This window comes from Sorghum bicolor, chromosome 4 (genome assembly GCF_000003195.3).
Source record: "Sorghum bicolor cultivar BTx623 chromosome 4, Sorghum_bicolor_NCBIv3, whole genome shotgun sequence".
NCBI classification, from domain to species: Eukaryota; Viridiplantae; Streptophyta; class Magnoliopsida; order Poales; family Poaceae; genus Sorghum; species Sorghum bicolor.
This window is the reverse complement of record NC_012873.2, coordinates 64,973,899-65,001,290: the sequence shown is the minus strand read 5'-3', so window position 1 is coordinate 65,001,290 and position 27,392 is coordinate 64,973,899. Positions and strand designations below refer to the sequence as shown.

The following is a 27,392-nucleotide window of genomic DNA, read 5'->3' as shown; positions in this document are numbered from 1 at the left end:
GTGTCTAGCCGTGTCACAGTACATGATGTAGCTGTGACAAACCAAAACTCTGTTGTTTATTAGACTGTGAACGACCCCTCGGCGATGTGTAGTCTCCAGTCTCCACTGAGAACCGCGTCTCCCCTGTTGTTAGTCTCGCCCATTGACAACACTACAAACTACACTCTGCACTGTCCAAACCACTCTCTGACTCTTGCACGGCTGTCCTGCCCCCGTTGTTATACGAGCCGCTGCTCCACCGCTTCACCTAAAAGGCGCTCCCTTTTCTCACAAAACGCATCACGCGTTCACGCTCGTCGCTCGGTCGATCCCCATGCTATGTACAGTGTACTCTTGTTGCCATGGGACACAACGCGACTGGGGCCAAGCAAAACAAGTAACCGAAGTTGGACCGACGCGTCCCTATTTAATTTGGTCCGTCACACTTTGCCAATTGCCTTTCCTAACCAACCATTGCCACAGCATACCAACTTTCCGTTGCACTTGCACACACACACACAACACAACCTTCGGCTACCTGCTCCAGTAATAAATCCCCGGTCCATGCATGTCGCCGCTGTGCTGTGCAACGACGGCAAAGCTGATGTCGGCAATGGCAACCGAAGGCAGCTGCACTTGCCATGCCCGGGCCGGTGCACTAGCTCATGTGTCGTGCGTGTTTGTACAATTGTACTTAATCGCTTGCATTGCTTTGATTTGCTTTGCCTTCACTAAGCACGCAATTAAGTCGGCGGATGCATCCTGTTATCGCACGTCCTCCCGAGGACCACGCGTCCAAGTCGCTGTCGACTTGCCGAGCCCGGCGGGCGAGCGCTGTCGGTGTCACGCGGCAGTGTCTGTGATTCTCCATGATAGGCTGATGGCGGACCGAACAAACAGCCGGGGTTTATTTGCAGACGAGAGCTGGATTACGGTCAGCGTTAAGTCGCAGGGAGCAGTAGCGGGGAGACCTTTGTCGACTACCCCAGTACCCGGCTGCCAGCCTAGCTTGTCCGTTGTAAACACGCAAGTACTGCAGCCAGTACAGTGGGCGGCCAAAGTTTGACAGCAACTGTTTCGTGTTAATCTGCACCAACCAAAACGATATCTCCCCTTTGCCTCGGAGAGGTTCAGACTTCAGCGGCCAACCAAAAATACCACGCCTGATCCTATTCTTGTTCTTGTTACCATGCCAAATAAAAAAGGTCGCTCCTGTTGGACTTCAGGTCTGCTTGAACACTCACATATCTGTTTCGCAAGAAAAAAAATTTGTGTTCTTGTGAACACCTAGACACTGTACTTATCGGAACGTAGTATAGTAGAATCACTGTGTTAATTCCTCTCAAATAAAGGAATACTTGTGTTAATGCCACTTTCGTCAGTCTCATTCATTCATCACAAACACTACATACGACACACGGAAAAGGGTTTTGTTCAACGGCACAAAACAGGACAGACCATACAAGATTTTCGAGCCGTTGAGACGAGCAGAGCAGCCACTGGCATCATCAGTCTCATTCATCGCACTACACAGCGTCCACATTGATTAGCCACTAACCACCAGACGCCCCCAGCCGAAAACGGCCGTACGTTAGGGGCCCGTCGCGCAGCGAAACAACGGTCGCCGCGAGCGGGCCACGCTCTCCAGCCTCCTGCCCCCGGCTGCCGGCGCTCCCCGGCTCCTCATCGCTTTCCATCGCCACTGGTTCTGCTGGATCCCAATCGCACACGCACCACCAACCAGGCAACACCCAAGCACGCGGCCACATGCCTCCCTCCACGTCGCCCCACCACCCCGCGCACGAGCCGAGCCTGCCGCGACGTGCCCCACCCATACACGCCACTTTTCCCTTACCGCCCCGAACGGGCTAGCGTGGGCCCAGGATGGCAGCGTGACGAGGTCGCCGGCCATAAAAATCCCCAGCCTCCGCCCTTTCCCTCCGCCCCACACCCACACACTCGCCCACTCACCCCCGCGCCGTCTTTGCTCTGCCTCACCGCGCCGCAGCAGAGCATGGCGTCCCTACGCCGCCTCCCCGTCGCCGTCCTCCTCGCCGTGGCGGTTCCGCTCCTCTTCCTTTGTCCGGCAGGTAAACACCGCCGGAATGCGCAAAGATTAAGGGTTTTTTTTATGACAACAATGCGGCAATGCAGGTGGCAGTTTGGTGACTGATAGGTGTGTGTGTACCGGTTGTGGTTGCAGAGGCGGGGACGGTGGGCGTGAACTACGGCCGCGTGGCGAACAACCTGCCGAATCCGGCGGCGGTGGTGCAGCTGCTGAAGCAGCAGGGCGTCGGGCAGGTGAAGCTGTACGACGCCGACCCCACCGTGCTGCGCGCGCTGGCCAACACCGGAATCAAGGTGGTGGTTGCGCTGCCCAACGAGCAGCTCGCCGCGGCGGCGTCGCGCGCGTCGTACGCGCTCCTGTGGGTGCGCCGCAACGTGGCGGCCTACTACCCGGCGACGCAGATCCACGGCATCGCCGTGGGCAACGAGGTGTTCGCGTCCGCCAAGAACGTCACGGCGCAGCTGGTCCCCGCCATGACAAACGTGCACGCCGCGCTGGCAAGGCTCGGCCTCGACAACGCCGTCAAGGTGTCGTCGCCCATCGCGCTCACCGCGCTCGCGTCGTCGTACCCGTCGTCGGCGGGCGCGTTCCGGGAGGACCTCGCGCAGGCCGTCATGAAGCCCATGCTCGACTTCCTGGCGCAGACCGGGTCGTACCTCATGGTGAACGCCTACCCGTTCTTTGCCTACTCCGGCAATGCCGGCGACATCTCCCTCGACTACGCGCTGTTCCGCCCCAACGCCGGCGTGCTCGATGCCGGGAACGGCCTCAAGTACTACAGCCTCCTCGACGCCCAGCTCGACGCCGTGTTCGCCGCGGTCAGCAAGCTCGGGAACTACAATGCCGTACGCGTTGTGGTCTCCGAGACCGGGTGGCCGTCCAAGGGCGACGCCAACGAGGCAGGCGCTTCGGCGGCCAACGCCGCAGCGTACAACGGCAACCTGGCGCGCCGCGTGCTTTCCGGCAACGCTGGCACTCCTCGCCGCCCCGACGCCGACATCGACGTGTACCTCTTCGCGCTCTTCAACGAGAACCAGAAGCCCGGGCCCACCTCTGAACGCAATTACGGAGTCTTCTACCCGAACCAGCAGAAGGTGTACGACGTCGACTTCGTCCTCGGTGGCGGCGGCAACCCTTCAGGCGGCGGCAGCCAGGGCAACAATGGCCTCGGGTGGCAGGAGAACGGCGGGCCGAGCAGCGGCAGCGGCAGCACCAGCACCAGCGGCAATCCGCCGAGCGGGGTGAAGGTCACGACCGGGGAGGCGTGGTGCGTGGCGAATGCGATCGTCGGGGAGCAGCGGCTGCAGGCGGCGCTGGACTACGCGTGCGGCCCCGGCGGCGCGGACTGCAAGGCCATCCAGCCCGGCGCGGCGTGCTTCGAGCCCAACACCATGGTCGCGCACGCCTCCTACGCCTTCAACGACTACTACCAGCGCAAGGGCCGTTCCATCGGGACCTGCGACTTCGCCGGCGCCGCCTACGTCGTCAACCAGGCACCAAGTAAGCTGCCGCCACTCATCTTCTCATCGTGCCATTTCCTACCGAGCTAAAAATAGTTCAATAGTCTTGGTACATCCGTGCAAACCGGTAACTCCATGAATTCGTTCGTTCATCACGTAGCAAAATGTAAATGCTGTCGCTGCTAGCTGCAGTACGCGACCAAAGCCATACTGTTTGGGTTAAAGTGATGATCGCGGGAACCTAGGCATGAAACATCCCGTAGGACCGGTGTTTTATCGCGGGGCCGCACGGTGATTTTTTACTGATAGAGTGATAGACCAACAGTTCAAATCAAATCATAATTTGCTTTGCCATTGTACGGGAATGATTCCCGTTCTTTTTAGCAACAAAAACCCAAAACTTTACCAGATTTCTCGTCACATCGAATCTTACGGTACATATATGGAGCATTAAATATTAATAAAAAAGATAACTAATTATACAGTTTACCTGTAAATCACGAGACGAATCTTTGGCCACAGTACTCCTACCCACCACACATGCTGTCACGTCCAGTAAAACAACATTTGTGGCACGCGCCGCGCAGTACTGTACACACCACATACTGTACTCCTACCACGTTGTGTTCCATTTGCACGTCTGCAGCAGCCGTTACTGCTGCTCTGCGACCAAATCTGTACTGGGATTTTAAGCAGGGCTTATGGCCGTGTTCAAGCCTGCATTGGATCCGAGCTGTTGTCACTGGGATGGAGCCGTTCAGGCAAGGAGTACCCCGTAGTAATGACCGAGATGGGGGCCTGTGCGGCTCGCAGGTCGACGTGATTTGACCCGTCGCTGCGCCCAATTCGCTCCCTGCGTGGGTTTCCTTCGTCGTGCCGCGCGCTTGTCTGAACGTCGCAGACCGCGTTGTGCCTGATTGCCACTTTATCTGTGGCTACCCAAAATTTTTTCAAAATTTCCGTCACATCAATCTTTAAAAATATATATATATATATATATAGAGTATTAAATATAGACAAAAATAAAAACTAATTACACAGTTTGTTCCAAATTGACGTGGCGAATATTCGATGATCCCCATAGGGCGCGGTCAGCGAGAGTTAATTATTGGGGACACACAGACTGGCAAAACAGCAGTAGCCACAGATACAATTCTCAATCAAAAAGATACAATTCTCAATCAAAAAGGGCAAGATGTAATATGTGTTTATGTAGCTATCGGTCAAAGAGCATGCTCCGTGGCTCAAGTAGTAACTACTTTCCACGAAGAGGGCCATGGAATACACTATTGTAGTAGCTGAAATGGCGGATTCACCCGCTACATTACAATATCTCGCTCCTTATACGGGAGCAGCCCTGGCTGAATATTTTATGTACCGCGAACCGTATACTTTAATAATTTATGATGATCTCTCCAAACAGGCACAAGCTTATCGCCAAATGTCCCTTGTATTAAGAAGAGTTTATGATTGAGCAATAGTTTTCGCAAACAAACTAAAATGCTACAGTGTCACGAAATTTTTCTTTGCTACAAGACCTGTATTGTACCCTACTGCATTTCTTTAGTCCACTCATTACTGTACTGTACGTACGTGTCTCCCTGGACCAGTGGTCGTCTCGTGAGACGTCCTGATGTGCGCTAATCCGCTGTTAGATGGGAGAATGTGCTGTTTTTAAGAGTTGATTTTGTGATCTAACCTGCGATCTCACTGGGTGCTCGGTGCTGCTGCTGCATTGTTTACAGAGATGGGCAAGTGCGACCTCCCATCGACGGTCTGAACTGAAGCAACAGTGGCGAGGACTGCTGTAACGCCAAGCGGCCATCTCGAGGAACAAAAGAATCGATGGCAGCAGCAGCTCATCAGTCGAGAGGATGCCGGAATCTTTGCACCCTTTCAGCCTTTCTTTACGCTGCTGCTGTGCAGCCTTGACTCCTGCTGCAGCGACGCAGCGTACACTCCGTAGAACGAACATCACTGTAGCTGTACGCCTTCTTTTTGCAGCTTTGGCTAATGGTGGATATCTTTGTTTAGTACCCCAGTCCATGTAACTAGTACTCCTACTACTATCACTGCTAGCGTGCTAGTGCTACTATTATAATCTGATCAGTATAGATTAATTAATTAATGGGTTTAGCCTTTGTGCCCATGTGCCCCACTATGGTTTGTCTCGACTCGAGTGAGCTGTTTGACTCTTGTTCCATCATCGCCTCAAATTTGCGTGCCGGAATTGGTGCTTAGCGTGGACGACAATGTACACTAGCCAGCACTCGAGTAGTGGTAGTACTAGCAAGGGACTCGTGATAGTGGCGTCCTTCCCTCGTACAGCGTCGATGTCTGGCCTTTTTGCGTCCCCTGTTGCTCCCGAAAACGCTATTCACCTATTTGTCTATGGAGTTTGGCGAGCATTTTGACTACAAAAACCTTGGAATCGAGGATTTGTGCCGAATTGCTTTGGAAAGTTTCGGATCGCAAAGCAACGCTGCCTTTTCGATTTTTGTAAATAAAAACTGTCTGGAAGCCTTATGTGATTGCTCTAGAAATGGGGATGTTGCTGGTCCCGTGGAAAAGCACCGCTTTTCAGAATTTGTCGTGCAGCACCACTGCTCTACTGGTGTTGGGCTGGCTGTTAGCACTTGGCGCGCATGGGCATTGTAGCGGGCAGAAATGGGCACGGATCCACACTTTTCCCAAAGTCTGCCGTTCTCGGAACCTTTGGTTTCGACATCTACGCTGCGTACCAGTGCGGCGTGCCGGTAGGCGGTCGTGCCGTACTATTTGCTCGCATGGCTCGGCGGCCTTGGAACCACATGGGAATGGGTACATGGGCCACCACGACCACGAGTCCACGAGGCGCGGTAGGTGACCGGCGGCCATGCGGCGCGCGACATGTGAAGGAGGAAGAAGCTGCCAATGCGAGTCGCGAGGCGGGGCAGGCTGTGGACCACGGGAGGTGCGAACTGCGAAGCCGAGAAGAGAATATTGGGGGCAGCTGCTTTCACCGATCGAGACGAGAGATCTGCCGACTACCGTCATCAACGGTGGTTTCCGTGCCCGGCCGCCACCTGGGTGCGGTGGATTGGTCGCGGGAGCGGAGTGCGCGACTGTAGGTACGTTCGGTTTCTTTTCTGGTGCACACTTTTGACTGTTGTTGGGAATTGGGATGATGGGCCCGAGCCGCTCGAGAGGTGAGCAGTGTTGGGTCGGTTCTCACAATATGGCATGTGCATATATAATTGGATTGGAAGTGGTCATGTGGGCTATTAGCTATTGGGCTTGGTGCCCGACAACTGAGGCTGATTCTGAGCCTAAATTGGGCCTGTTTGATTGCTGCTTAGGAAATTTCCTTTAGCCAGGCCTGATTTTAGACTTTTGGGACTAGGATTGTTTATAATAGAGCCAAGTGTTTGGCTATAAGCCAAGTGATTAGAGCCAAGTTATACAATAAGTTGTCTCATACTTGTCTCTAAAACACATTCTCTTTTCTATTCCTTCTCACAACACTTGCTATTTGGGTCCACTACTACTTATGTATCCGTGCCCAGCTTGGTGCTTACATAAGAGCCAAGCTATCATCTCTCTTCTCTCTTCTCTCCTCCACATCAGCATTAGCTTGGCTATAAGCTCACTATTGTACCTGCTCTTAGAAATTCCGGCCACCGAATGGCTCTAGGTCCGGAACAGTTCCAAATAATTCCGAGCTGAAACGAACAGGTCCTTAACAGGAAACAGTCAAATGGGCTTTAAATTTATTTGGAGCTTATTTGATAGTGTTGGCATCTAAAACTGACAAGACCTTAAAACTGTGATGTTTGCTCTTTTATAAAAGTACAGTTTTCCCCATAAAAAAACTGGCAAGACTTGATAATTCTTGGGAAATAGATTTGACTTGTTCCTTATTTCTGAAATAGGACTGGCTGGCTTTGATAACTTTATCAAATTATATACTGGACTTCACAATTGCATATCTCCCTTTGAGACAATCGAATACATATATGGAACACCCAATTTATACTCCGGATGGTCTCATGCCCATTTGAAGATTCAAGTACGAGGAAACCGCTCAGGTCGATTTTTAGAAACCAGCTAGGATGGCTTCACTATGTAATCTAAGTTAGGAGCTGTATTTTGGCACGAACTATATAATAGCTTCGTCCCTTCATCTTTTAACAAGACAATACCCTCTCCACACTATAAATATAAAGAGCCATAACTGATTGAGGTTATGCAGTCAAACAAATTAGCTAAACCCTATTTTTTCTTCAAACCCATGTTGTTGTTCATTTTCTGATCTTGAAGACCAGAGATGGCGATTTATACTTGTTGGTCGGCCTTAGATGTGAAAACGGTCAGAGTAAATCTCAATTCGCCCCGATCCAATTGCTACGTTTAAGAGGATCGAATTCATATTTGTGGTCATTCAATCATTTCATTTTCTCTATCTTGGCAAACTAGAAAAATGAGGCGGGATACAATTGATTTTTCGATGATTCTCACTTTGCCCGCCCTTTTTAGTTGGGACATCCTGTTTTTCCATGCACGACATATAAACATATTCCGTTTTGATTGTGAATACCTGGGTGTGGGGAATGAATATCGAAGTTTCCATACACCAAATGGTTCAATCTGGGGTTCGTCACCGAGGCACATAACTCACATGTATGAGAACTACTAATAATTCATGTTCCCTCCACTTGAGGTGGTAGTAATAGCAGCACATCAGGTCCTGGTCACGTACACACTGCTCATACATTGGATCAGATGCTACACACACTTTACATACAGTACTCAATATATACGTACATACATATAGATCCGAGACAACCAAAATACATTACGCCGTTCCACGATACACGCATAACCACCGTGCCAAACTACATATAAGCACATGGACACTGTTCATTGCAGCCTCATCAAGGCTTCAAGCTCAAAGCATAATGCAGGACACGAAGGGACAAGGAGCAGAATTGAAGGCAGCAGTGTGTTTGTTCATCACGCGGTGGCGATGGCCGACTTCATGGCCTCGAACCGTGGCTCCTTGGCCTCGAACTTGTGGCGCACGTACAGGTTCATGTAGTCCTCGAACACGAACCTCGGGTACGTGGCCTGGCCGGCGCGCTCCTCCTCGGCGCCGGCGGCGCCGACGAGCGCTGGTGCCGGGAAGATGACGGCGTCGGCGCCCGGGTTGTAGAAGGAGGCGATGGACATGCGGTTGCCGTCGGGGCGGGTGAGCACGCGGTGCATGACGCTCTTGTAGCGGCCGTTGGTGATCACCTCCAGCTGGTCGCCGATGTTGACGACGATGGCGTGGCGCATGGGCGGCACGTCCACCCACTCGCCGTCCTTGAGCAGCTGCAGGCCGCTGACCTGGTCGTCCTGGAACAGCAGGATGATGCCGCCGGCGTCGGTGTGCGCGCGGAGGCCGTCGACGAGGTCCGGGCGCGGGCACGGCGGGTACGCGCTCACCTTGGTGCCGAACGTGGGGCCGTTGGAGCCAGCGAAGGCGGACTTGAGGTAGCCGGGCTCCAGGCCCAGGTTCTCGCACAGCAGGTCCAGCAGCTTCTCCGACAGCTTCTGGATCTCCGATGCGAATTGCTTCATCACTTGCCTGCAGCAGCCAGCGAGTGACAAGGAAGAAGAAGAAGCCGTTTTAAACACGGGAGGAATATTCCACCGAACAAATTAAAGCGCGTTGTCGATCGATGTATCGATGATCGATCGCACTGTAGTCTGTCGATCACCTGCTAAAAAAGTGATTCGACTTGTGATAGTTACTGGACTAACACAGCATTCGATCTGCTGATGAACACTTGTCAAGCAACAACGAAATGATCTATCGGATAACTATTCGCGTCGCCGTCAGGCAAAATTCTGATACTGTAGACGGAACACACGCTAGTACTAGTCTACCACCACCGTTAATTGGAGCAGGTTTGGTCACGTCAGGTCAGGTAGTGAGCCTTTCTGATCTGAGACGTGTACGTACAAATTAGCGTTTGATTGGGCCTATAGCACGATAGGTGGGTCGACAGCTAGCTTTTGTAGGCTTGCATCAAAGCCATAAAACTAGCTCAGCCTGGTAGACCAAAGTCACCCAAGCTGAGACTATTATAAGATTAAAAAAAAACTGGTTTAGAGACAAGAGTCAAAAGCGGGTGACATGGCACTTTGAGCTTTTTCCGTCAGAAGCCAACAAAAACTTTAACAAAAGACTGATTGGGTCGTAGATTGGCAACGACTATCGTCGTTAATTTAGTGACGCGCACGAGCGCATCAGCTAGGACGTAAGTTTGAACACACCCCCACTGCACCGTACCTGTAGTGGTCGTCGACGTCGGGGAGGTCGGCGAGGTTGGAGGCCGGGAGGTGGCGGACGAAGAAGGTGCTCTCCCAGTCCACGTCCTTGACGTCGGCACCCTTGTCGCCAGCCTCCAGCGTCCGCGCCGCGAACTCCTGGAACTTGGCCTCCCGGAAGTTGGCGTAGTGCGCCTTGGTCAGCCGCTCCACCTCGTCCATCAGCTCGTGAGAGATGCCATGGTTCAGCAGCTGCAAGGGGATCGAGACAATAAGATCCTGTACTCGTTAGTGGTCAGGGCTCAGCCAGCAGGCGTGAGAGGAGGCCGGTGAGGTGGTGGTGGTGTTCCCATCGACCGGCGGCCGGGCGACGCAACTGAGGTGGTAGAATCAAATTGGTCGGCCGGTCGATGGCATGGAGAATAGGAATCTGTACGTTCGAGCAGGCTGTTTGTTAGGTAAAGCTAGCTAGCTAGTACTAGAGAATGCTTTGCCTTTTCTGGAACGGCGCCGCTAGTAGATATATAGACTGACATCCAGAACGAATTGATGTTGAACAAAGGGGCCGGGGCAGGCAAACAATAACAACTGTAACAATCTTCCTGCTGTGTGCGTGGTCAGATTACTAGTGACCTACCAACTGCGGTGCGTGTGCGTTGGTTAATTGTTGTGTGCTTGCTGGTGGTGTGTGTATGCAGTAAGTATGTATGCACACCTCGAAGAAGCCCCAGTTCTCGCAGGCGTCGCGGATGATCTCCATGGCCGTGGCCTTCTCCTCGGTCTCCAGCTTCTCCATGTTCACCACCGGGAACGAAGCCGTGGCTGCCATCTCGCTCTCTAACTCTCGTCTCTCACTCTCACTAGCTCGATCGCTGTGGGTTGCAGCTTGACAGTCAGTGAGGCAGGCAGGCTGAGTTTGTGTGGAGAGCGAGGCGGTGGGTGCGGCCCAATTTATAGGCTGAGCGAAAATGCTAGATTACCAGAATGACCTCGGGACGTTACGTTATTACTACTTGTATAATTCGGTCAAATGGGATTAGGAAGCCAAGTACGCATTCGCAAATAAAAAAGCAGTCTGGACGTATAGGGCGCCCCCGCGACGCGCTGATCTCGGCTGGCCTGCTGGACGTGTGCACGGCGATCATGCAGGCTAGCTAGCTACCCGATGGAGACAAAGACAACAAGTCCTCTGAGGATTATTGCAACTGACCACCAGCTAATTATGCTGGATATGATGTAGTATAATATTGTACGGTATCACGGCTGTGATGCTATTCTATATATGACCTATATCCATCCAGCCTAATCCCATACTTTACAGGTTGATTGATGTGGTCAAGACATAATAAAGAGATAGTGGCACGCATACGTACATACATTAGCTACGTGGACTTTTAAGCACCGATTTTGATACTACTTTGCTTAATTTTTTTTCGCCGGTCACCGTCGCACCTACCAAAATTCGCAATTCCTGTTTTATTTTTCCTGTCCCAAATTCCAGCAAAAGTAGATTTGGTTTTATATGGCATTAAAACTTCAAAACTACTCAAATATCAGGCTTGTTTAATCATTGGAGCCCAATCTTAAGTTCAACTCTTTGTTATGAATTTTGTATTTTTTTAGACCTATGTGAGGCACATAAGTTTGGGATTTGAGGCTTGTTTGGTTGATGGCGGTGTCCAAGTGCCTAGGCCAAGCAGCACACCCAGATGTTCGATTTCGGACACTGAGGCCAATGTTCGCTTCCCTAGCAAAACATTGCTTGAGACGACATGATTCAAAGAGGCTCTTGATCCCTAGACCTCGTGATAGGTGGTGCTGGTTCATTTCCACCACAATATGTTTGGATTTACCAAGTAGCGTGTCGCCTAGGCAGTGTCAAAATTAATGATATGGTTTGTCGTCCGACTAGACAACTCTGCTTGGAGGCACCACCAAAGACCCAAAATTTAAGACGTGTTATATGACTTTCATACTTAAGATGTGCAACCATGTATCTGCACTATTATATGGATGTCAATTCACTTATGGACCAGTTTAGGCATGGATAAGTTTAAGTCCTTGATAATTCTCAAGTCTAGTATGAAACAGTTTCTCCCGTTATGTAGTCAAAATTTAGAGCATGTTCGCTTGAGCTTATCTACCGAATTTGTCAATTATTTAGCAATATTTTTTTTCACAATAAATCAGCGAATAGTGCTTTTAGCCATAACTTTTGTGCCAAGCTAACAGGCTCTTAACGTTTTAATCCGAAAATAGACTCTACGTGGTGTTGCCAGTGGGTTAAATGCAAATTGACCCCACCTTGCTTCGATATCTAAAAAAGGCTGTCTCTTCATCGATTTACTACTAAGAGCAAATTTAATAATACAGCCCACTCGCTGGCTGTAAGGTTTTTACAGCCTTCTTCCAGCCCATCCATACAATAGTTAGCTATTCACTATTAATACATGGCCCACTTGTCTCTCTCACAAAGTTCCTTGGTTTCTGTGCCTAAGCTGGCTGTAAGCTTACAGCCCGCTTCTCCTCTCTCCTCTTTTCTCTCCTCCACCTCAGTATTTAGCCAGCTTACAGCCCACTATAATACTTGCTCTAATAACACACACGTGAAGTGATCAGTGTTGGAACAGTGACAACTGTACCCTTAATACTTGCATCGACAAGGAGAACAATTCCATCTGCTTTGCTCAATAATCCCGGACCCGGCGGTGACCGTTGCTACTGGACCCCCAATCTGATGGGTCAGTGTATCGTCATCTCTGATCGGCGTGTCCCCTGTTCCTGATCTCTCCTTCGCCCATCACGCCATCACGGGTAGGGGCCGGATCATCAAAACTCATCGCTGCATCTGCATCTCTCCGATCTACACAATGGTCCTTGAGGACCGCGTGCGAGTGGGCGAGCTTTTTTACCTGTTCCCTGTCGCGCCAATTTCGGTGTTGCACAACTCTGTGGTTGCGGAAAGCAGACAATAGCATGGGACGCGATCGATGAGACAACACTCAAGAGAAATCTCGCTTTTTACTATGTTGACAGGATGAAAATCACTGCTCCCTCCGGACTAAAACACACCACGCTTTTGACTTTTAAATGATCATATTTGACTATTTATCTTATTCAGTTTTTATGTAAATAATAAAGTAAATAAATCATTATTACATAATCTCTAATTAGAAAATAAGTCATACCAAAACAAATAGGTCTCGAAACGTATTCGCTGGCGTCAGGCTTACTGACTTTAGTTGGTAAGCTCAAATAGGTATAGCCACTATACACGGGAGGATCTTGCTACATATTTTATATTTGACACGTGTAGTCTATCTTTTTTTTTACATAAATTTGGTTTCCATCTAAATACTTACTAACTTTATCAAAATTGTCTAAACTAAAATGTGACTAGCATCCAACATTCTCATGGTTCTCAAACGCACACGACACCTATATTCACCTACTAGTACACAAAACATTTGTGCTAGCGGCACTTTTTTTTTTCTCTGCCGATTCTGTGAACCGCTAGTGTGCAAGACCAATAAAAATGGTATTGCTTTTACTAGCATCGCTGAGAACCGCATGTCGACATGTTTACGCAAACCACCACTGTAGATGGTTTTCCGGAATTTATAAATGAAACTAAAATTAGTAGAAAGAAGGACCAAGAGAAGCTAAACGAGGAAGAACCTTCTCGTACCCCTTGCCTCACGCATTCCTTCATTACTAGTACACCTCTAAATCACCTGTGTTCAAATAGTCAATATGTTCATTTCTATTTACTTTGGTGAATATTCTAGTGCATGAGACGATAAATGGGTTCAAATAAAATAAGTCTGAACCGGAAAGTTTTAGATCTCCATGAGTACTATAAGGCCTTGTTTAGTTCCCAAAAAAAATTGCAAAATTTTTCAGATTTACCGTCACATCAAATCTTTAGACATATGCATGGATTATTAAATATAGACGAAAATAAAAACTAATTGCACAGTTTAGTCGAAATTGACGAGACGATTGAGCCTAGTTAGTCCATGATTGGATAATATTTGTCAAATACAAACGAAAGTGCTACAGTCTCGTTTTGCCAGAAATTTTTGGAACTAAACAAGGCCTAACTTTGGTTTGGTCATTTCTCCATTCGATGCCATTTGAAAAAGTCATAAAATTATTAATTTCAAAATTATTAATCATCAAATAGAATTTAAATGATTTCAAATAAAAAAAGTAGACAACTATAAATTCGTAGATCTTCTCGAGTACTACAATATTGTTATAGGTCATTTCTTTAGCTAATGTTATTTTTAAAAAATAAAAAAATGATTTCAAATTATTTGTACTAGCATCTATCTAAGAAAACCATAGATGTAAAACTATTTATACTGATAGTTTTTTTAATTTACCGCCAATGTAAATTGGACATAGACTTAGAACAACAATGTGGCTGTCTTAGACCCACCGTCAATAAATAGACTATTTGTACCGACGGTATCTTTAGGAAATCCACCATCTCTTGCTAGCATGAGTCCACATTTCTATTTCTAATGGCTTGTGTTCACTAATCTATGAATGAATCATCATTGGTATGATTCCTGCAACAGTGGTTGGAAGTTGCATGGCCGAGAGTGGTAGCGAATAATAATCATGAATCAATCATGCATGCATACAGATGTTGTTAGGATCTTGAGTTCTTGACGCCTGTGTGCCTAGCTACTAGGCCCCAGCCAGGTTAACCTACATGACACATGACACATGCGCAGGTGCGTGCATCGCCCCCTGCAGCCCCCACGTACTGTCACAGTACTTGAGATTTGATAAGGTGGTGCACTGTTGAGGTGTCGCGGGCCCATGGTCCATGGCGGGATCCATAGATCCCATCTCTTCGAGCGGCGAAGCCATGTTCCCACGGCGAGGAGGAGGAGAGCTGCCGTCGGGTCAGATCATCAGAGCCGTCGCCATCTCCTCTCACGCGTCACGGAAACAGAACGGCGACACAACATGCACGTCGCAGTACTCCCGACGGCCCACGCGGGTGGGTGTGGGTGTGGGTGTGGGTGAGGCGGCGAGCGAGCTGGCTCGGCATGGCCGCCAGTGGGCGCGCCGCGCCCGTCGGCCGTACGTGTCGACCGATCGATCGCGCCGCTGATTTGCCGCCACAAAGACGACACGGCAGCCGTTGGTGCCTCGGAATCCACTTGGATTGGATCGGAGCCGTGACGTGATTCCTCGCGCGTGCTCCAAACCGCAGTGAAAAAAGGAGGCCCGGCCGGGTGGTGGTGGCCGGTGGATGCGATCTCTCTCGCCGTAGTACTACGTTACAATATTTGCCCGAGTGCGCGGGTCAAGATTCAGATCACGGGGCGCGCCGGGAAGTCAAGGCCGGGGTCGAATCGCTGGAGGACAATGGAGAGACGACGGAAATTTTTCCACATGGTCCAGACTCCAGAGCATGCATGCATGTTGTTACCAATGGACGGTCCAGATCGGCCGGCCAAGTCGCGACCGTGGTGTCACAAGGCGTTACGTAGTATTAGTGAAAATGAATAGGACGCATTTAAAAATGTTAATAGTGCAACTTAAGAAAATACTTAAATGATACATGTACTTTAATTAATTTAATTCAAAGCAATTAAAATAGTGGCCGACGTTGACGCATGCGCACGCCACACGCCAGGCCCCGCGAGCACATTCGGCGCTCTTCAGCCACACTGTGCCGCGGCGGAGCAAACGACGAGAAGGTTCAGGAGCCGCGAACGTGCCGTCGCCCTTCCCCGACAGAGACGGCGGATAAGAAAGGACATAGATTAGCAGGGCCGACTGGCCGACGACGCCGATCGTTCATACGAGCAGCGACAGTGAAAAGAACCGCGACGCGACGCGCTGTACGTTGCTTTACTGTGCTCGCGCGCTCGATGCGACGAGATGGCATGCTATCCACATTGGCATGGCCTGCGGCGCCCGGCGCGCGCCTAGCCTCCTACGTACTGTACTCTGCTAGGTGGTGTTGGCATCACGAATTCACAACTCGGGCAGTAGTAGCCGATCGAGCTGGAGCTGCTGTGTTGTCGGCAGCGCGCGTGACGAGCAAGCACTATTGGACTGTTCGTTGCGTCCTCGCCTTCGTCCTGTCGACTGTCGTTGCACTTTTCTAAACTACGCGAATTAACGTCATTTTCATATCGTCGAGTGTCGACATGCATGGTCTACATAATCGGACGCCTCTTTTTCAGAGAAAGAAAAAACATTATACTACTACTGAGTACTGACACAAGTTGGTTACACGTCTCGACGCCATAGATCACGGCGTCGAGCTCCCTGGCCGAGCCCAGCTTGGCGTCTGACATGTCGTCGTATGTGGAAAAAAAAAATGCTCGGCGCCACAGATCATGGCGCCGAGTTCGACGCCACATATCACGGCGCCGAGGTAAGGAAACAAAACGCCCGCCCGCGGCCGCCTCCTTCGTGCTCCTCCCCCTCCCCGCGGTCGCCGCAGCCCACGCCCGCCCGCCCGCCCCGCCCCGTCACCGTCCTCCCCGTGCGCGGGGGAGTTCGAGCTCGTTGAGCGGATGCCGGGGCTGCGCCACCCGTGCGTGCTCCGCGCCATGACGCGCGCCGTCGCCGACGTCTCCGCCGCGCGCGCCGCGCTCCAAGTGCTCGGCCCGCGCCCCGACCACGAGCTCGTCGACTCCTCCCGCGCCATCGTCGCCGCCGCCGAGGCCGGGGACGCGCGGATCCCCGAAGGGGACGCCGAGGCCTGCCGCGCGGTGGTGCGCCTGGAGCAGACCCACGACGCCTACGAGGCACTGCTGCACGAGGTCGAGGCCAGGCTCGAGAAGGTGTACCGCTCCGCGATGGAGGGGACGGACCTGGATGACGACGACGAGTCGGCGGAGAGCGGGAAGGGTAAAGCGCCGGCCGCGGGGCCGGACGGCGGTGACGCGGCGGTGCAGGAGGAGGTGGTGGCGGTGCTCAAGCAGGCCGAGGAGGGCAAGCCGGTGGAGAGCATGCGCCTCGTGGGTCGGCAGCGTCGCCAACTGCCCGAGGGGTTCGGTAGGATCCTGGGGCTCCGTGTGCTCGACGTCTCGCGCAACCAGCTCGAGGTAACAAACTGGGCATCTTCATGTATATTAAGGTCGATCTACTACTACTATTTGTTTAGAGTGCCTATGCTAATGCCTTTTGTCTATGAACCATGAAATGCTGTTTCGGCTGATAGTTGTGGATGAGCGTTGTTATGCGATTGTTTGCACATATTCCACTGTTTTTATAAGATACATATTCCACTGTCATCCTTTTTCGAAAAAAAAGAAATCCACCTTTATGGCCTGCAAATGGATTAACCGGACCATGTGATGGCTGATTGGAGTTTAACTGTAAAAAGAAGTGAATGACTTGTTTTTCTTTTCCAACAGTTCTTGTTTGATGGATGTGTTTGAGTGATTTTTTTCCCCGAGGACAAGGAGCAAGTTTATTTTGGGTGAAAATCATGTAATATTTGGGTGACAATAGCTGAATTTAAATGTTCGTGCAAAAATAAAGTATCAGATGGCATCAGGCTGAAACTGTGTTATACCTGACGAAACTGCTACATCACGCAAATATGATTATATGATTGATTGACTAAAGTGTGTCTATCTTTGTACATATTAGTTTAGGCCCTGTTTGGTTCCACCAACTAAATTTTAGTTAGCTAAAATTATTTTAGCTACTCTTGGGTGATTAATTTTGGCACATCATCATTTAAAAAACGACAAGCTAATGTTATCTACAAAATGCTCACCATCTTTCTCGAGTACTAATTAACCAATAGACTCTGAAGGGTTTTGAGTTGTAATTTCACAACAGGATTTGTTACATCCTGTTAATTAGTTTTTGTCCCATGCTTGATTGATTAATAAAATTCTGTTTCAATGTCATTGTAGGTTATTCCAGATGCTATAGGAGGACTTGATCATCTTGAAGAGCTTCGGCTGGCTGCCAATTCTTTGGTTTCTCTTCCTGATACCATTGGACTTCTATCCAAACTGAAGATTTTGAATGTGTCAAGTAATAGGCTCAGGGCACTGCCAGATAGCATCTCATAACACTATGATTTTTTTCTTTGGCTAGTTGAGCTTGATGTGAGCTACAATGGCCTCACTTATCTGCCGACAAACATTGGTTATGAGCTGGTGGGAACAAGTCAGACAAAGATGCATACCTGGACCAGCAGTTTTGATTTCTGATGCTTGCTTCGCCTAGTGTGTATGCTCCTAATGTACATACAACTAATGTTTTACCAAGTCTTTGTTACTAGGGAATCGTTGTGTTCCGGGTGAATCTTTCATGGACAGAGAAAGGACTCTGTAATAAACCTTCAAGTTACTTTTTATTTGACAAATCTGAGTTGATTCTACTCTAGTATTATGGACGTCATCAAAACTGATTCTACTCTAGTTACAAATTCAACTTATTTCTGTTTCCCAATTCAGTCTCAGAAGAAATGATGAGAGGGGAAATAGTAATTTGTCTCTATCGGTACGGAATGAATGTAAGAACAGCAGGATCAAAGACATGCGTGAGCCTTCAAATACAAACCAGCAGACCTGTTTGACATTTCTGCTTCAAATACAAACCAGCAGCCTTCACGGCGTCGAGACCGTTTTTCACATTTCTGTAAATGACACCTGAAACACTTCGTGATTGAGCACACCTGGTTGAAGATTTCTAAATAAATGAAAAATACTTTGAAAATTTTTGATTAACTGTTTAAAAATGATACTTCTGACATTCAGAGATCACACTCACACTGACTCCCTCCTGGAATTTTGTCTCCTTAAAAAAAATTAGAGTTCTGTAAGACAGTCAGAATTACAGATTGAAATGATTTCGGAAACACTTGACAACAATTGTTCACAAAATGCTTGGTTAATTTGTGATTGACTGAATATTTCTTTCTTTCAAATGATTTCACAAAATGAATTTTAAACTCTGCCAATCACACTAACTCTGGGAATTTTGTCTCAAGATTTTTCCAAATTTGTAAATGACTCCTGAAACAATTGCACACCTGTTTGAAAGAGCATTGAAGCAGCAGCGATTATTCAAAGATCCCAGTGAGTCAGCGATTTCTGATTAAATTCACAAAATGCTACTTCTGAAGTCAACTACATGAAGCAACATGTTTATTGTTGCGCCTAACTGAAGATTCTGCAAACATTCAGAGATCACACTGACTCCCTCCTGGAATTTTGTCTCCAAAAAATATTCAGAGTTTTGTAAGACATTCAGAATTACAGATTGAAATGATTACTGAAACACTTCCACACTTGTTTGAAAGGAAAGAGCAACAATTGTTCAATGATCCCAGCGACTCGCTGAAACCAATTATAGACTTCACAAAATCCTTCAACAGCGCCGCTCGCTTCCTCATGTCCTCGGCCTCGGCCTCGGCCGTGTCAGGACGCATCAGCCTCTCCACGGCCGCGGCGATCTCCTCTCTACCGACGACGACGTCGGCCCGGGCCATGTCCCTGAGGCCAACGAGTACACCGCCTCGAGTGCCGAGTTCATGCCGTAGTGGGTGAAGACGTACAGCACCGAGCGGTGGCACAGCACCCTTAGCTGGTCCGTCCACGGCACGATGCGTCCGGCGTCGGGATCGCGGATCAGGCCTCGCGCGCGGGAGCACGCGTCGGCGTCGCGGAGCACCCACAAGAACCTGGCCTTGGTCTCGGCCAGGCCAGCGGCGATCTCGTCGAACTGGGCGGCGGACACCGAGAGGAAGCTGCCGAGCGAGACGTACAGCACCGAGCCCGCGCGCTGTGCGTCCGCAGCTGATGGAGGTGTAGAAGGCGGCGGCGAGGTCGGAGCGCGCCCCCAACGACGAGGACGCCGGCGGCAGATGGGAGTCCTGGGGGGATGAAGGCCGGGACGGCCGGGGGCGCGACAACGGCGGGGATGGGACGCGACGACGGCGGTGACGGGCGCGAGGACGGCGGGGATGGGGCAGCGGCGGAAGCCTGGGAGAGGACGCGAGGACGGCGGGGATGGGCCGGGGGCGCGAGGAAGCTCGGGGTGTATAGGCTAAGACCTCGACGCCATGATCTGTGGCGTCGAGGTCGACGCCCTGATCTGTGGCGTCGAGCCCCCTGCCATCCCCCTGTCATGTCACACGTCGATCTGGCCAGTGACAGTGACCTCGACGCCATGATCCATGGCGTCGAGACGTGTAACCTCGACGCCGTGAAGCATGGCGTCGACCCCCTGGGTCCAAAAATGAGATTTTATCAACCAAGGGTCCAAAAGAGAACTTTCTTTAAGAAAAAGGTTAAATTGTAAAAAATTGGAGGCCGGTGACCGGTGACGCCGCTGCGTACTGTTTCTCATCACTAGGGTCTACTACTCCTAGCTAGTATAGATACGTACTAGACTCTTGACGACGTGCAGTTTGGTTCTCGTCGTACATGCAGTAGTCACTGCCCAGCAACTTGAGCCCTGAAACCAGAATCTCTCGTGCCGGAATGCGAAAGCGCAGTGCACTCGATTGGCCCTAGCTACTCCCTGCTCTTCCCAGATCGCGAGGAGGCAAATTAAGTGCTCTTTACAGTCAGATTGTTGGCCCAGAACGTGAGCGCGATGAATGTACTACGAACGAGGCGAGGAGGCTGTAGCCGCCTTCTGTTGCAGGCAACAGCATCGACACGTGAGTTTATTCATGTCTTTTGGAAGAACATTTGCAGCAGCAGACACGGGAATCTAATCTAGTACATCATCCAATCCTGCGATTGGCCTTCCCAGATCGCACAAACCGGCCTTAATCGGCCGGCCGGGCATCCTAAAGCAAGCAAGAATTTTCTCCCGGCCGGCCGGCCGGCCTCTTTCCGGGACAGATCGAGCGCCTAGCTTTACAGAAAAGCATCATTTTGTACTACAATGGTAGGCTATCTCTACGTTGCGATGCGATTATTCCCTTTGGATAAACACTGCTCTTTTTTTAATGTGAACATGAACATGTTGGGCAGCTTCGTTCAGTATATATATTGTGCTGTATGTTAGTTATTACCCCTTGTTAGTGCAGGAATATATATCTTTGAGACGTACGCATGCTACGTTGCTTGCACACAATATTTGCATCTGTGCTCCTCCAGACCTGTACCAAGAATTCCAGAGAGGGATCGAGAAACAAAGTGAGGCACTTGATGTGGACAATTTGTAGATCTTCGGAATCAAATTCACTGGCCTGGCTACTGGCTATGACGAAGTTCACTTTATATTACGCTTGCGCTACACACTACAGTTGCAGTGAAGTAACAGCATGTGTTTAGTTGATGGCGATAGGGGAACATACACTTTAAACTGCCTTTTAAGCTAGGAAGTTTATGTAGCCACGAAAAGGATTTCCAGCGTTATTATGTATATTTCCTGCGGCGAGTGTGTGTCACTTTCGAACGCTGACGAACTTGCTGATCTCAAATCAGATATCTGAACTCGTGTCAATATGTTATAGAAGCCTAGCAAAGAAGCATCAAGCGGGTAAAAGAAAAACGTACAGTGTGAGATGTAACAGGTATAGTGGAACCACCTTTTTATTAGTCTGCTATAAGTTCTCCCGTAAAGCTGGAGGAGACTGAACGAGAGATGTACTTCAAAATTATAAAATAGAGATATTTTACGGTGCTTGGAGGACTACAGGTACCTCTAATCCTCTCCATCTTAAAACAGGATAATAATTAATATATAAGTAAGGGTAGCCTAGTAATTATAACTTAATTCCCTTCCGGGGCACCCATCCGCCCAGTGCTCGGCTGCCAGCGTTGGTGATTGGCCCGCTTTGTGCTTCTATCCTACCCGATCCACTGCTGCAGCCCTCATCGATCGAATACTGAACACCGGTTGCAATGTCACATGGGACTCCAAGTTTTTTATTGAACAATGGTATAAAGTTTGTCTTCATTTGAGTTCATATAAAAAAGTTATGAATTATTTTTTGATATAGAATTTTTAGATCGCTTTGTTTTGACCCCAATGAGATTCGAACCAAATTTAGGGATCGGGATAACACAGGTGAACAAATTTGAAGACCTAAACGGATGATTTTTAAGTTTAGGGATCGAGATAACACAACCGAATAAGTTTAGGGACCGAGATGACACAAACGAACAAGTTTGAGGATATAAACGATCGATTTATGAGTTTAGAGACCGGGATGACACGACAACATAAATTTAAGGACCGATGGTGGATTTATCTACTTTCAACAGTTGTTGGACATATATTACCCGATTATATTATAATACTCTCTCCGTCCCTGAAAGCTTCAATTCCTAGAATCCGTGCCAGTCAAACTTATTTAACTTTAACCAACTTTATAGAAAAGAGCATCAATATGTATAACATAAAATAAGTATCTTATGAAAATATATTGAATGATAAATCTAATGGTATTAATTTGGTACTATAAATTTTAGTATTTTTTTCTATAAATTTAGTCAAAGTTATAAAAAATTGACTTAAGACAACTCTAGAAATTGCAGTTTTCAGGGACGGAGGGAGTATAATATAAGGTTGGAATACAGACTAGAGATCAGCATTGCAAGTTAATTAAAGGTTTAAAAGTAGTAGTTGGATGTTGCTGTATCTATGTTCGGCGAATCTGCGGCCCATTCGGTGTTTATGTACAGTAGGTCAGGCTAGCACGAGGGCTCTGAAAACGAGGCCATTGCCCCAACCCCCAACCGGCCAATCGCCCCGGCTTGCCGTTTTCCTGCACATGCGGAGGGCATGGCTCGCGCGACGCGATCATTCATGACGGAGGGGGGCACGGCCGCACGGGAATTATCGGCGGTGTACGGAGCGTGCAACCGTGTGTGTGTGTGTGGCTGCCACCTGCCAGGGCATCATCAGTCTCTTTCCGTCGTCATGGACACCTGTGGGCAGGTGACTTGTCAAGCTGCGCCATATGCTCGGAAATGGCCTGGAAAAGGATGGTTCCTGGGTTCGTTCAGAGGCCTGCCAATCATTGGCCTGTTTCTTAATTATTATTATTATTAGTATTTAGAAAAAAATCTTAATTATTATGATTACTTTTGGTCTACATATTTTTTGCTACGCAGACTGGAACATACTCGTATATAGATGCATGCCGAGAGGCGATAATCCTGGTCGGCCATTGTTGTGTGGAACAAGGTGTTCGATCGGAAAGCACGAGGGTCTAGGCATCTAGTATCTTAGGCCTGTTTAGTTGTGAAAAGTTTTTGAATTTTAACACTGTAGCGCTTTCATTTTTATTTAACAAACATTGTCCAATCATAGAGTAACTAGGCTTAAAAGATTCGTCTCGTGATTTACAGACAAACTGTCATTTATATTTAATGCTCTATACATATGCCGTAAGATTCGATGTGACAAAAAATCTTAAATTTTTTTTGTTTTTAGGGTGATGTAAACAAGGCCTTAGTAGTGTTCCCTCATCCGTTCGCCGTCCATGACCGTGGCTTAGACTACGGTGATTGTAGTGATCTTTTACCGTGTGTTTGGTTGGAGAGCGGGGCGAGCTGGGTCGAAGCGAACCCGTTCCTGTGGCTGTTTGGTTGGATGATGGGAGGGTTGGGTTGGCTCCAGGGTGGAATATTCCTCTAAGGTGCGGGTTGAACTCGTCCGTCAAAATCTGGTGGATGGAGCCGCTCCAGGCGGGTTGGCTCCCACCAAACACTAAATTTCTTCAACCAAACACTAAAATGGGTTGGCTCCGTCCCCAAAAGCAGAAGTGTAACCAAACACTGGACGGGTTGGCTCCATCCCCAAAAACTAGGTTGGATCCAACCCAACCCACCCAACCCCCAACCAAACACGCGGTTAGGCCACTCACAATGGAAGACTCTATCACAGAGTCCAAGACACTTAATTACATATTATTTATAGTATTTTGCTGATGTGACAACATATTTATTGAAGAAAGAGATAAAAAAAAAATAAGACTCCAAGTCTTATTTAGACTCCAAATCCATATTATTCGAGGTAATAAATAACTTTAGACTCTATTTTTTTGCGAGCAAAGAGAGAAGCTCTATTAGCTAGCCATCGGCAAATTACAATCGGCATTTAGGAAAGGCAAAGCGCACGCAGGCACTTGTCCTTGCCAAGCCGCAGAAAGTTTACAACATCTAGCTAAAGAAGCTAAGGCATTTGCTACTTGATTACACTCTCTCTTCACTTGGGAACACTTCCACTCATGTATCAACTGAGTCAAACTTCTCAACTCCCCTACAATTTGGCCGATCTCCGACCTGTTCGCCAGTTGGTTTTTCAGTGAAGATATAACTCTTGCACAGTCTGATTCGATTATTACCTGAGACAGACCCCAGTGATTTGCCCAACGAAGACCCTCCACACAGGCAATGATTTCAGCCTCAGCTGCACTTCCACATTTTTCAAGGTATTTCCAAGCAGCAAAAATTATTGTCCCACCCCTATCCCTTGCAACTACGCCCACACCGGCTTCACCAGTTAGCTCAAGATAAGAGCCATCCACATTCAGCTTTTTTTTTGAAAGGCGGCAAGAGCTTTGCCGTATTTTTATTAGACGAGAAAAAAGAAAAACAGAAAGTATTTACAACAACTTACATAGCAACTCGACTTTAAACTACTATGGCACACATGCCAAAAACCAAAAGACTAACCAAACCACTGTATTGCACTGTATTGCACTAGTATAAACACCTACTCAACCATAGTGCTAGGTCTTGTTGCCATTTGGTATTGTTGAATTTCATCCTTGCACAGCTGGGCTACTTGGATCGGTTGCAGATGTTTTTGTTGGAAAGTTCTTCTATTGCGTTCCTTCCAGACGTTCCACCAAAAATAGATCATGACACCATCTATCTTTCTACGTTCACTTCTATCAAACTTTGCTCGACATTTGCGCCAGTAACCATGTAAGGATCCATTCATTCCAACCGAGTTTAGCGCGTATAGATTGAGCCATTGTTTTAAATAAGACCAGACTTGCTTTGCGTAGGTGCAGTCTTTGCAAAGGTGAGTTGGCGTTTCTGGGTCCATTCCACATAGTTTGCAAATGGGATCATTTGCCCAATTACGTTTTATCAAGTTGTTGGCAGTTAGAATTTTCTTGTGCAGAAGTGTCTACGCAAAGAATCGGCATTTAGGTTCAGCTTGTGCTTTCCAAATTGGTGTCAATTTTAGCTTGCTGAAAGATCCTTCAAATTGGATGTTGTATGCGCTTTTGGTTGTGTATTCCCCGTCTGTTGTCCATCTCCAACGAATTGTGTCCTCACTATTTTCCTCAAGTGTAGTTTCTTGTACTTTTTCCCATAGTGTGGCGTACTCATGCAGCTCTTGAACCGTTTGCAGCGGTAGAATATGTGCCACCCACCGGTTATCTTGAAGTGCCTTCCACACCGTAATATTTTTTCTCTTAGCTTTTCGAAAAAGGTTCGACGCAATGATCTTTGGCGATGTTCCCTCAATCCAAGACGACGTCCAAAAGTTCGCAGTTTTACCATCTCCTATTGTTACCACTGTGGAGGCCGCAAAGAGATCGCGATCACGCCAATCGCATGGCAAATCTAGGCAATTCCAAGCACGCTCCTTGTGTTTCCACTTGAACCAAAGCCATCGTAGTCTTAGTGCACGGGAAAAACGTTCTAGGTCCAGCACCCCAAGCCCTCCTTTTTCTTTCGGTCGACACGTCGTTGGCCAATTTACTAGGGAGTGACCGCCATACACTTTGTCCGGGGTGTCACCCCTCCATAGAAAACTCCTCCTAATGCGATCGATCTTCTGTACTAACCATTTCATTTCTGGGAAGGCGGTCATGTGATAAATTGGTTGTGCTGAGAGAACCGTCTTGACTAGAGTTTCCCTTCCGGAAGTAGATAGTAGCTTCCCTTTCCATCCCGGCAGTCTTGCACCAATCTTATCTATCAACGGTTGTACCTCGATTTTGCGAAGCTTTCGAATATGGAGTGGGAGACCAAGATATTTTCCAGGAAATTTACAAATTTTCCCGGGGAAATTTTGGAGAAGTTGTGTAATGGAATTACTATCCACCTGAATGGGGAAAACTTCTGTTTTGGAGATGTTGATTTTGAGTCCTGAGCAATCTCCGAAGAAATTCAGTATTGTGTATAGATGATCCAGTTCCAAAGCTGATGGGTCTGTAAAGATGGCCGCGTCATCGGCGTAGAGGGAGCATCGAAGGTTTGCCGCCTTCGGTAGGATTGGCCTAAGAATGCCTCTTTGAGCTGCAATCTCGATGATGCGCTGTAGCGGGTCAATTGCCAAAATGAATAGCAGTGGGGATAGGGGGTCTCCCTGCCTCAATCCGCGGGCGTGTGTAATCCCTTGGGTCGGTTGGCCATTCACAAGCACCTTTGATTTTGCTTTTCCTAGTAAAGATGATATCCAATCTCTCCACTTTGTACTAAATCCCAAAGCCTCCATGACCTCTAGTAGAAAGCTCCATCCAATGGAATCAAAGGCTTTTGAGATATCAAGCTTGATGAATAAGGCTGATCTCTTCTTTTTATGGAGGAGTTGTATAACTCTTTGGGCATATATAAAATTGTCATGTATGCATCTTTTCTTGATGAAGGCATTTTGAGCATTGGACACTAAAGAATTCATGTGGGGTGCAAGACGGTTAGCTAATATTTTTGTAACAATTTTGACCACGCTGTTTATAAGGCTAATCGGCCTGTAGTCCGTTATTTGTGATGCTGTTTTGATCTTCGGCAAGAGAACGATGTTTGCCTCATTTATAAACTGTAATCTTGCTGTGCGATGACTGAAAAAACTCATAATTGCTTGGATGATATCTTGTTTTACAATACTCCAACACTTCTTGTAGAATAGACCTATAAATCCGTCCGGTCCCGGTGCCTTTTCTGCTGCCATTTTCTTTATTACTGTTGCTATTTCATCTTCTGTGAATGGTGCGTCCAGGTCCTCCAAATTATGGTGTGCATACCCTAACTGTTGCCAATTAATGGCCTTTGTTCTTGTGGTTGGGGTCCCTAGAATTTCAGAGAAATGACTGTGTACTAGCTTTGATTTTTTGGTTTGAGAGGTCACCATTCCGGACTGGGTGTTTAAAGAGCTAATGAAAGTCTTTTTCCTTCTCGCGTTTGCGTGCAGTTGGAAAAAACGTGTGTTTGTGTCACCTTTCCGAATCCAAGTTAATCTTGAATGTTGTCGAGCCCTAGCTTTTTGCATTGCTGCAATTCCAAGTGCTTTGATCTTCAAATATTTCTTGAACTCCATTTCTTCCGGTGTGAGAAGTCGGACCTCTTGTGCCCTTTCTAAATTGGATAAGACTATATTGATGATCGCCCAACTGATTTTCCAACCATTAAAATGTTTTCGCCTCCAGTTTTTTAGAGCTTTTGCTGTACGCAATAGCTTGACATGAACCCGTAGAATCGCATCTTGGGTGTTAACTGGTTTGCTCCAAGCTTCTTGTACTGTATCATGGAAACCTGGACAGCTTGTCCAGAAAGCTTCAAACCTGAATCCTCTATAGAAGTCAAAAGTAACATCACCATGGAGGAGAAGTGGACAGTGATCAGAGCCCATGGAGGCCAAGGCCTGAAGATCTGTTCGCGGAA

At 48.3% G+C, this 27,392-nt stretch overlaps 3 protein-coding genes and 1 pseudogene across 3 annotated transcripts; 2 read left to right on the top strand and 2 right to left on the bottom strand.

Annotated features, from left to right (window-relative positions):
• Positions 1,904 to 5,665, top strand: LOC8075213 (glucan endo-1,3-beta-glucosidase 12). The gene is made up of 3 exons (XM_002454585.2): positions 1,904 to 2,069; positions 2,183 to 3,547; positions 5,253 to 5,665. The coding sequence occupies exons 1-3, from the start codon at positions 1,994 to 1,996 to the stop codon at positions 5,285 to 5,287; spliced, it is 1,476 nt and encodes a 491-aa protein (XP_002454630.1). The 5' UTR covers positions 1,904 to 1,993; the 3' UTR covers positions 5,288 to 5,665.
• Positions 8,166 to 10,732, bottom strand: LOC8078948 (1-aminocyclopropane-1-carboxylate oxidase 1). Its single transcript, XM_002452849.2, has 3 exons — positions 10,517 to 10,732; positions 9,824 to 10,053; positions 8,166 to 9,115 (listed from the first exon to the last, which is right to left on the bottom strand). The coding sequence occupies exons 1-3, from the start codon at positions 10,628 to 10,630 to the stop codon at positions 8,500 to 8,502; spliced, it is 960 nt and encodes a 319-aa protein (XP_002452894.1). The 5' UTR covers positions 10,631 to 10,732; the 3' UTR covers positions 8,166 to 8,499.
• Positions 14,868 to 18,166, top strand: LOC8075212 (annotated as a pseudogene).
• LOC110434855 (cis-zeatin O-glucosyltransferase 1-like) lies at positions 19,234 to 20,464 on the bottom strand. Its single transcript, XM_021459614.1, has 3 exons — positions 20,395 to 20,464; positions 20,194 to 20,262; positions 19,234 to 19,787 (listed from the first exon to the last, which is right to left on the bottom strand). The coding sequence occupies exons 1-3, from the start codon at positions 20,462 to 20,464 to the stop codon at positions 19,234 to 19,236; spliced, it is 693 nt and encodes a 230-aa protein (XP_021315289.1).

What these genes read in the sequence shown, in the direction of transcription:
- LOC8075213 (XM_002454585.2), top strand. Translation starts at nt 1,994, where the DNA reads ATGGCGTCCCTACGCCGCCTCCCCGTCGCCGTCCTCCTCGCCGTGGCG. An exon ending in CCTCTTCCTTTGTCCGGCAG is followed by an intron (nt 2,070 to 2,182) that starts GTAAACACCGCC and finishes TTGTGGTTGCAG; the next exon opens with AGGCGGGGACGGTGGGCGTG. An exon ending in CGTCGTCAACCAGGCACCAA is followed by an intron (nt 3,548 to 5,252) that starts GTAAGCTGCCGC and finishes CATTGTTTACAG; the next exon opens with AGATGGGCAAGTGCGACCTC.
- LOC8078948 (XM_002452849.2), bottom strand. Translation starts at nt 10,630, where the DNA reads ATGGCAGCCACGGCTTCGTTCCCGGTGGTGAACATGGAGAAGCTGGAG. An exon ending in AGAACTGGGGCTTCTTCGAG is followed by an intron (nt 10,054 to 10,516) that starts GTGTGCATACAT and finishes ATCCCCTTGCAG; the next exon opens with CTGCTGAACCATGGCATCTC. An exon ending in GACGTCGACGACCACTACAG is followed by an intron (nt 9,116 to 9,823) that starts GTACGGTGCAGT and finishes TGGCTGCTGCAG; the next exon opens with GCAAGTGATGAAGCAATTCG.
- LOC110434855 (XM_021459614.1), bottom strand. Translation starts at nt 20,464, where the DNA reads ATGCTGTTGCCTGCAACAGAAGGCGGCTACAGCCTCCTCGCCTCGTTC. An exon ending in AGTACATTCATCGCGCTCAC is followed by an intron (nt 20,263 to 20,394) that starts GTTCTGGGCCAA and finishes TTCTGGTTTCAG; the next exon opens with GGCTCAAGTTGCTGGGCAGT. An exon ending in TGCACGTCGTCAAGAGTCTA is followed by an intron (nt 19,788 to 20,193) that starts GTACGTATCTAT and finishes GTCCTCTCCCAG; the next exon opens with GCTTCCGCCGCTGCCCCATC.